The sequence below is a fragment of the Dendrobates tinctorius genome, unplaced genomic scaffold (assembly GCF_039654945.1).
Source record: "Dendrobates tinctorius isolate UK_male_01 unplaced genomic scaffold, ASM3965494v1 ptg000120l, whole genome shotgun sequence".
In the NCBI taxonomy this organism is placed as follows: Eukaryota; Metazoa; Chordata; class Amphibia; order Anura; family Dendrobatidae; genus Dendrobates; species Dendrobates tinctorius.
Window position 1 is genome coordinate 41301191 of NW_027361788.1, and position 10132 is coordinate 41311322.

Genomic DNA, 10132 nt, shown 5'->3' on the forward strand with positions numbered 1-10132 from the left:
CACAACAAACAAATCAGTTGTCCACGAGTCATCAATATCAGATTGGTTGGTGTCTGATTCTCCAGCGAGCAGCTGCTCGCTTTTAGAAGTGTATGGAGTCTTAACACCATAGCGCTCTACACTGCAGCAGCACTACTCCGCACATCACATCAGTACTCATTCACTTCAATGGGAGTGGAGGTGCAGTACCAAGAACGACCACTGGATAGTGGACGGTGCTGTGGTGTTGTAACTCCATACACTGTGTAGTGTCCGGTCTCGGTACTGCAGCTCAGCGCAAATTCTTGGAAAGATGAGGCATGAAACAAATGAAAAAACAATTTTTATCTTTATTTGGAAAGACAGCTACAGAAAAATGGGAGAGTATAAAACAGTCTTGTAGCCAATGTGCATTCCTGCAGCTCAAGTATCATCCATTTCATTACAATAAATAAAAGGCTGCACGAAAAAGGGAAGAATCCAGGAATCGGACGAGCAGTGCAATGGGTGCAGACCACCTCACAACTCCATGAGACATAATCAAAAGACCTGAAATCATGATCCAGCTTAAAAATGGTTAAAATCAACAGGGTCCCTGCCTGGTTCAATGGATATAGGACTATATAATCCTATTTCCTCACCGTGCAACCTTTCTGGAAACAGAATTGGACCCGCAGAGTAAATGTTATCACTTCATGTTATGTAGCAGCAGTAGATGGCGTCAACGCCAAATGTAAATAAATGTACGGAGGAACATGATGGGGCACTATGGATAAAAAAAACTATAGGAAGGCATCTGGTGTGTGGACGTGATCGCTGGGGCACATCTTTTGTGGCTTCTCGTCACCTCTGCTCTTTAAAACTTTGGTGCAGATTTTCAGCCTGAGACTTCAGCTGGCGAAACTCCTCCTGGATGTAATCTGTTATCGCTTTCCTCATCTCCACCTACAGAGAATTACAAGACAGTAATGCAGCCGCTACAGAGCAAGGACCAAAAAATATGGTGAAAAATCCCACAGACAGTGGAACAGGCAGGATAGTGATGGTGGAACAGACCAAACCATAAATGTCTCACGGGTATGGAGTCTTATTTACTCAGCTCGGCACATGCCCTTTAACTCCTTCCTGCTCCATTACATACTATGTCATGGAGCGGATGCAGGAGCTGAACCCGCTCACATAGGGCAGATGCCGACTGTGTTATACATCCAGCACCTGCTCCTAATAGTAGTGATCGGATCTAACAGTTTCAGTCTCCAACAGCGGCATTTAAGTGCTGCAATCCTACTGAGGCATCCATTTCAGGGCTCATCTTCCAATCTAAATCGCAATGTGCCAATGGGTTACCAAAGCAGTTTGGGACTGAAAAGTACAAAAAAAAATTAAAAAAATATGAAAAGAATAAAAATATATTACAATTCAAACTATCCCCTCTTAACTCCTCCAAACGGGAATTAAAAAAATAAATGAAAGAAACGTGGTATCACCACGTCTGTAAAATTCTAATCAAAGTATAAAGTTCTTCAACCCATAAAAGGAAAAAAAATTAAATTAAAAAGCTAATGGTCAAAATTGCTTTTTTTCTGGTGCTGCCCTTCACTCAAAAATACAATAAAAGGCAAAATATTGATTTGTATGTACCCCAAAATGGTAGCAATAAAACAAGTCAGCTTGGCACGCAAAAACAAGCTCTCGAGCTGGAAAAAAAAACCAATCAAAATATTATGGGTTTGAAAAAATGGCAACACAAACAAATTCAATTTTTTTTTTTTAATACAAAACTCACAATTTTTTAAGCCACTAAAATGATAAAGATTCAATGGGAATATAAAGCGATGGTATGTGTCCTAATGCTACGCCATCACTCTGCGAGATGGGAATACCCCCTTATTGGAGTGGTCACAGACCCGACCAGTCATTAGACCCATGCGGCTCATTTTTTATTGTGCCGATATTACCATCCTCATGATATCAGTGGTATGGGCTCAGCTACTCAGAGACTGCAAGGTGTCTCTAATCCACCGGCAAGCATAATGACCTTTGATGAAGCCAAGGAAAAGTGTAAGGATCTTACAGGCGTCCTGCACTCAGCTCTTAACTTCTCCACCACAGACGCGACGCTGAACGGGCTCCCAACAAGCACGGTAATCTTCTGCAGGGAAGAGAAGAAATGGAGACATTGATATAACTGCTCTGGAAATCTATAGCTCCAGTCATTATCAGACCCTTGAGTCCTGGGAAGTGACGGGATAGGGGATAAGTGTCAGATCGTGCATCCCACCTCATCACTCGTGAGAATGGAAGTACTGTGTCCATTGTATGAATGTAGGGGTGGTGAAGTGAGAAATTGCGCTGGTATGGGTCATATACATGATGCTGAATCAGAGGGAGTCGCAATAAACACCTACCTGTCCCCATCGCGGCACATAGGGCGGATCGTTTGGGAGCACATCGTTCATTCCTGGGGTACAAGGGGGCAACATTACAATCTTTGTATACGCATAGAAAATATATAAAAAAGTGTTATATCATCTCAATCAGTATTTCCTGATTAGGTAACATACGAAACATGCGTTGGGGCGACGGGGAGCATTGTGACTGACTATTCATTCTGTAAGTAATTTTTACTCTATTTTGTTATCGCAAGAATGCCATCTAACCATAGATTAGGTAGTGTCATTCTGATATTTCATAGCTAGCCACTATTTATACTGATTTTTCAGCTATTACTGGTTAGGCATTAAAGCTACACGTAGTGTGGCTTATTAAGATTTGACGTCATTGTGAGTTCATGTCATTTTGTTATTGCACGTGTCAGTTGTTTTGCTCATCTTTATTTGCTTATTGGTCTTGGTTTGGATTTTTAGAAAAAAAATGTTTTTCAATAAAATATAGGTTTTATTTGGAATTATACTCTTGGCTCTGTTCTTTGGTGTTGATATGTAATGTTATGAGTTATTCCTGAATTGATTAACTGGGCATTTGTGTAACATTGCATCAGTCATCGCCTGCAGGACTGATGTCATGTCAAAAGGGCTGCAGCTAATCAGCTCAGAGCAATTTGTGCCATCTACATTGGCAGAGCCACTGGGCTCGGTTATTGTCTGCAATGCAGTCGACGTGATGTTCTCGCTGCTGGTTTCTTTCTCCAAGTCCCTATAGAGCTAACAATGTGCTGTGCACCAGGCAGAAACGGCGGCCATGCTGTTATTTAATACCAAAAAGTAATGTTCAAAGACATACGGAGGACAGTCAGTACTTACCGACGTGCCAGAGAGGGAGGATGACGGGATTCAGGGTGCACTCTGATATTAATCGGCCGATGCCTAAAAAGATGAGCAGCGATGACCACATGCACAATATCTACCAAACCCATCTCAATTTCGGACAATGTCTTCAGCACTCACCCCACTTCAGCCTCATGAAATCTTGTGTCATGTTAACTTTTCCTAAGGGCAAACCAAAACTTTAGGAAAATGCAGCAGCAGCAGCAGCCGCTGAAGCTAGCAATCCAGGATCAGAGAAGATGGACAGAAGCTGCAGAGACGCTGCTGCACGTCCATAGCTGGGTGATGGGGTATATCTTATATATGGGATCGGGGGTCATTACCTTCAGGAAACACGTGCACCCATTCTCCATTGTTCAGCCGCTCCACAATAAAGTCCATCCCTTTCTGATATACTCCATCTCCTGCATGATGACAAGATGCAAATGATGATGCTGGGGGTTGTAGTCTTATAACAGCTAGAGCCAAAAGGTTGCAGATTAAAGTTCTACAGACTTAAGCAGAAAAAAAAAATTCTATAAACCTGCAGATATGGGTTAATCTGCAGGTTAATAGCATTAGTATGCTGCCTGGTGCCCGCACTTAGACTAGGTTCAGATTTGCGGATGTCAGAGCTACAGAGAGCTGCGGAGTTCCTCCGTGAAGCTCCGCCTACTGCCGCACCTCCTCCGTTCAGCTCCGCCTATGTCTGCATGCGGTCTGCGTACCTATCTTTAACATTGGGTATGCAGGCCATGCGGATGTATGCGGATGCGTCGGTTTGACGCTGCGGCGACCGCAACAAAATGCAACATGTTGTGTTCGCCGCATACATCTACACGGCCTGCGTACCCAATGTTAAAGATAGGTACGCAGACCGCATGCACACTTTGGCGGAGGTCAACAGAGGAGGTGCGGCAGTGGGCGGAGCTTCACGGAGGAACTATGCAGCTCTCCGGAGCTCTGACATCTGTAAATGTGAAACCAGCCTAAGCCGAATGATGCGGGTAGAAAATTAAATTTATCCCCCCCCGGCCGCAATCACGTTTCAGTCATCGCTTTGAGTATACAGCGCAGGGCGGTACCCATGCTTCCAGTACTGACTGACAACCGCTGCTCTGTATACTCAGAGCAATGACTGAACCAGTGCAGTGACTGAATCCGCTCCCCCGGTCCTGACTGACAGCCGCTGCTCTGTATACTCAAAGCGATGACTGAACCCGCTCTTGCGCCGGGAGCGCAATTACAGCCGTTGCTCTGTATACTTAGAGCGGTGACTGAACCCACTCTGGCGCGAAACCGGAACGCTGCCGGGAAAATAAAGTACATTTTTGCTAAGTGTAGGCGCTGGGCAGGTTAATAACGCTATAAACCTGCAGATTAACCCCATATCTGCAGGTTAATAGTGTTTTTTTTCTGGTGACAGGTTCCCTGTAAAGAAAAAAATAACCCTATGTGTGTGCGCTAAAAAAATTCTGCATACTTTATTTTTTCCATCTCCATTCAAAATCCCTGCTTGTTGTCAGTGAATAGGAACATTGCCACGTTCATCCAGAGGCTATAAAATATATCAAAATAGGTGCACTGAATACTTCTCAGAACTTAAGGTTTCCCAGAACCATTTGTATTCCAGGCGAGTATATGCACACTGCACTTCACAACAGTCCTTTTCAGAGACATTAAGCATAAATGCACGCAGTGTACAGAGAAGATTTTTGGATGCATATCTTAATCATTTAATTTGAGTTTCTCATTCAGTCCCATCACCCCCAGTATATAACCTCTGCCCACTCACCATGCCGTCTGCCTTTACTAACGTGACAGAACTAGAGGTTCAGAGCTCACTCATACCATAGTGGTCCTGTAACAGGAGCCACCGGGGTAACAAGTCTGTTCATTACATTTATTTCCTCCTGTATCTTCCCCTATCACCTGTGAGTAATATTATTGAGAAGTGGAAGGAACCACAGCAACTCAGCCACAAAGTGGTAATATTACAGAGCAGGGGGCCCAAGTGCTTAGGAGCAGAGGGCAGAAAAGTCACCAAAGCTCTACTGACTCCATATCTGCAGAGGCCAGACCTCCTCTGGTATCAACATCAGCACAAACACTGCGCCCCCACCGGAAGCTTCATGCAGCCGTACATCACCAAGCACAATGCTGAGCGTCTGAGTGGTGTAAAGCCGCCACCACTGGACTCTGGAGGAGACATGTTCTGTGCGGTGACAGATCACACTTCTCTATCTGGTGTCTGATGGAGGAGTCTGGGTTTGGTGAATGCCAGGAGAACGTTACCCCCTGACTGCATTGTGCCCCCTGTACAGATGGTGGAGGAGGATAATGCTATGGGATTGTTATCAGGTGTCGGCCTCAGCCCCTTGGTTCTAAGGAAGGGAAATCTTAATACTCCAGCACAAGACATTGTGGATAATTGTAGCCTCCAGCTTTGTGGGAACAGTTTGAGTAAAACCCTTTTCTGTTCCCCATGACTGTGCCTAGTGCACAATGTCCATACAGACATGGAGGGGAGTTTGGTGAAAAAACATAACCGGAAAGCACAGAGCCCGGACCTCAGCCCCATCCTATGATGGAGATTGTGAGCCCGGCCTCCCCCCACCATCAGGGTCTGAGCTCACAAATGCTCTTTTGGATGAAGGGGCAAAAATTCCAGCAGACTCCTCCAAAATCTTGTGGAAATTCTTCCCAGAAGAGCGTGAGCCGTTATTTTGGCAGAGGGGCGACTCCATATTATGTCTGTGGATTTAGATTGAGGTCAGATAAAGCTCCTGTAGATGGAATGTGGAGGGGGCACATACTTTTCTCCATATAGTGTGTGTAATATAATATATATGACGGCCACATGCACTAACCTCGACACACTGGCACACACTTGCCCATACTGAAGAACCAGGAGTGGACCTCTTTTGTAAAACAGATATCCGCAGCAGTGGGGGTCCTAAGAGAAGGCACAGACATGTCAGTAAGTGGCCGTGATATACGTGGATGCCTCTGTGGGAACATGGGGGGGGGACACTCACCACCGCATCGTGCTCAGGTTCCACAGGTGCCTGAACTTTAGAATACCTGGAAGACAGAAGAGAATATTTTGTTACCTTCTCTTCATGGCATTCCAACTATTGCGAAACTACAACTCCTAGCATGTGTTGCGTCCAGCTGTCAGCGATTGCTAGGAGTTGTAGCATTTCAACAGTAGGAAAGCCACAGGTTCGGGACCACTATATTCAGTAATGGGTTCACCGGCATGACACAAATGCCTCTCTCACTGGTGTCGGACGGCCAAATCACGAGTGCAGGATGAGCCCTATGGCGAGGGAGACTTACCCCACAGGTGAGGGTCGTCCATACAGGACTGGTGGTTAGAGATGGTGATGAGCGGAGTGTCAGGCTGCCGCTTCTCGATCAGCTCATATAACACTTCTTTGTTGTGCACCCGCAGACTGTTCATGTACTCTGTGATAACAATTGACAGCTACAGTCATTATACTTATCTACAATAAGGTGTCGGATTACCAGAAATTCCAGACTATTGGAATTATACAGACAATGGGACCTAAACCATTACATCACGCACTGTCCGACTGCATCGTTTTACCATTAATCCAGGCTGGGATAATCATTGCTATGTGCCAGATTAGCAGTATTTCCAGACCACTGGATGTCCAATGTAGCTCAGGCATGGCTGCCTCGGCATCAATACCCTCCTAATGTCTTGACACCACAACTCTCAGCATGTCTAAACAATGATAGAATCGGAACAATCCCTTATTAACCTCTTGCTGTCAAAGCCAATTTTCATTTCCATGACACCATATTTTTAGTGCATTTTTGGAGCATCTACAGCTACCAAAAAAAAAAAAGCAATTCTGACATGCAGATATTTTTTCATTTACGGTGTTTACCACACAGTTAAAAAAAAATAATTGCTCTGTAGATCAGACTTTTATGGACACAGAGATGCCAAACAGGTTCATAATTTATTTTTTTATTTTCAGATTGGGAAAAGCAAGTGATTTTTTTTTAAATTTTTTCGATTTCTTTTCCTTTTGCCCCTCCAGGGGTCTTGAACCATTTGTGCTCTTATACTTTATACAGCAAATAGTAACTATCACAATCTCCTATAGAGCCGGGCTCTACTTCATGGGAGTACAAAGATGGCAGCAAACGTGTGCGTGATTGACAGCAGGGAAAGAAGGTGTATTCCAATGTCATAATGGGATGGCACATTGCTTTACAATTGGGGGGATCCAACCGCCGATCCTGAGACTGAAGGATCAACTTCAACGTAAAGGGGAAGAACCAGTGCTATCGGCCCCTCAATATCGTATTGGGGCGTCAGAGAGGGGACACAGTGCTGAACAACATGGTCTCTTTTTCTGGCCAGATTGGTGGTGGTCCCGGAGGTTGGACCTCCTGCCAATCATAAAGTGATGACGTCGATAATATATGGCATATTTTCTTTTACGGAATATGGACCCCATAAGGGGTCTTCTCTGCTACCCAGAGCTAATCTCAGACTTTATGTAACCTTGCATTACAACAGATATGCTGGGAGTTGTAGTCACAACTTCTATGAGAAAGCCAAATACTTACTGGTCCATAACCAGCTGTAAGTGCCGACCAGCCCCGTGATCACCGTGCTGGTCATATGCCGGTATACGTGTGACTTAACAGGGAACGGCCAGCTGACCACCAGCGGCATCCTTCACCATACGTCAGCAGAGATCTGTGATAGCGGCACCAGAGAGAGGAAAGACGTTAGAATCCTTGGGGTATAATGACACGGCTGGCTGCACAAAGGTCTGATAATCTGGAATATTGGATAATCCGGAGATTAAATCACTGTCAACCTCTACAGTACACTGGATTATTATCAAAATGGCCACCAAGGCAGATACACGGCTACTCAGTCTTCTGACTGGCAAGTCCTGTGAAGCTCAACAAAGGGCCGAGTTTAAGGCTGCAGTATTACTATATATTGCAATGTATTTGGGGCTACGAATCATTTTTGCAATTCGGTTTCATGAAACATTTGGCTCCGTTTGCTTTTTCAGGCTCCTTGTTTCCCGACACAATTAACTTTCATGCTGTCTGAGGTCATAAGTCAGCTTAGAAAAAGCCAGGTAAAAGAGTTACAAACTCCCAGTCAGACCGCCACAGCGAGCTCACTGACGGATCCTTAGTTAGCTCACTCTGCAGCTAGCAATAGATGACACATTAAGACTATGAAAGGAGACAGTGCAAACTGTTTATTTAATCCCAATTGCAAACATTATTTCCAGCCCCAAATAAATGCATTTATGTAACAAGAAAAGACCCCTATCCCCAGAGGTGACATCCCCTTAAATGTAGTTCCCATCTGTGCCCGGATGGGACATGCTCGCTAGTGCTGTATACACCGCCGCAGTGCTTGTATACGGGCTATACACTCACTACGTGCCGACACTTGTCCTTCATTACCGAGCACCCGGTCACTGCACCTCCCCCGCCTGCCCTCCATCACTTCCGGGGAGGCTCCTTAGGAAAGTCCGAGGCTTCGGCCTAGTCAAACGTGCTACTCTCGGGGGCTGACATCCGGCTTTTCCCATGTGTGGTGGCAAAACTGGGGCTGAGCAGTGCGGGGGGCCAGGGGTGTGCACGTCCTGGGGGCCGCCATCTTGGCTGGGAGCCCACTCACCTGTGCGGACGGGGGGCTTCATTCACACGAGTCGTGCACTAGTTTCTTGTGTCTGCCTGCAGCCTCGTCACTGCTCACTAGAGGGAGCTCCAGCATGGCGGCCTCCATGTAGCTGAGCTGCTCGGCAATAGCTCTGCTTGCTGCCGGTGATTGGGAGCACTGTATGGTTCTAGCCTGTGAGGGGTTGCTGCAATGTACCATTAATCCTATGGGGAATGTATGATAACACCGTAGGAGAGCAGCGTCCATCTGTGTATAATGGGAGGAGAAGACGCAGTTATTGGGGGTCCTGACGCCACAGCCCCCTTATGGCCGGGGTGTAGATGAGTGGGCGATGTATGATCTGCTCTTACTACAGGGTGTCCATGGATGTCCTCTGTATACTAACAACTATCCATAGAACTGCGGGTCATTGCGGACACCCTACAGCTGCTGCTCCAGGAAACCCCAATGGCTGCAGAGTGGACACCGAGGCGGCATAGTGTGTATTCTGTGCTGCTGCTATACACGGCGCAGAGCGTGAGTAATGTCTATTACCTGTCTGCACAGGACGGGTAACAGATCCTGCTACAACGTGGAGCCTTAGGCCGTGTTCAGGCAGATGTATTCACAATCCGCACACGGCCCGCGGTGCCCAGACGGTCCATACACGGCCCAGATGATCCATACACGGCCCACAATGCCCAGACGGTCCATACACGGCACACAATGCCCAGACGGTCCATACACGGCCCACAATGCCCAGACGGTCCATACACGGCCCAGATGATCCATACACGGCCCACAATGCCCAGACGGTCCATACACGGCCCACAATGCCCAGACGGTCCATACACGGCACACAATGCCCAGACGGTCCATACACGGCCCACAATGCCCAGACGGTCCATACACGGCCCAGATGATCCATACACGGCCCACAATGCCCAGACGGTCCATACACGGCCCAGATGATCCATACACGGCCCACAATGCCCAGACGGTCCATACACGGCCCACAATGCCCAGACGGTCCATACACGGCCCACAATGCCCAGACGGTCCATACACGGCCCAGATGATCCATACACGGCCCACAATGCCCAGACGGTCCATACACGGCCCACAATGCCCAGACGGTCCATACACGGCCCAGATGATCCATACACGGCCCACAATGCCCAGACGGTCCATACACGGCCCAGACGGTCCA

The 10132-nt window shown here is 46.7% G+C and overlaps 1 protein-coding gene across 3 annotated transcripts; it reads right to left on the reverse strand.

Annotated features, from left to right (window-relative positions):
• Nucleotides 1-309: 309 nt before the first annotated feature.
• TAFAZZIN (tafazzin, phospholipid-lysophospholipid transacylase) lies at nt 310-9229 on the reverse strand. 3 transcript variants are annotated; one of them, XM_073541243.1, is made up of 11 exons: nt 8941-9229; nt 7857-7989; nt 6588-6716; nt 6284-6329; nt 6116-6201; nt 3590-3670; nt 3387-3428; nt 3243-3305; nt 2388-2440; nt 2054-2131; nt 310-924 (listed from the first exon to the last, which is right to left on the reverse strand). In XM_073541243.1, the coding sequence occupies exons 2-11, from the start codon at nt 7963-7965 to the stop codon at nt 823-825; spliced, it is 789 nt and encodes a 262-aa protein (XP_073397344.1). In that variant the 5' UTR covers nt 7966-7989; nt 8941-9229; the 3' UTR covers nt 310-822. The 3 variants fall into 3 exon arrangements, with proteins under 3 accessions (XP_073397344.1, XP_073397347.1, XP_073397345.1); XM_073541246.1 differs by lacking the exon at nt 8941-9229 and adding an exon at nt 8724-8905; XM_073541244.1 differs by lacking the exon at nt 8941-9229 and adding an exon at nt 8697-8905.
• Between the last annotated feature and the right edge of the window lie 903 nt (nt 9230-10132).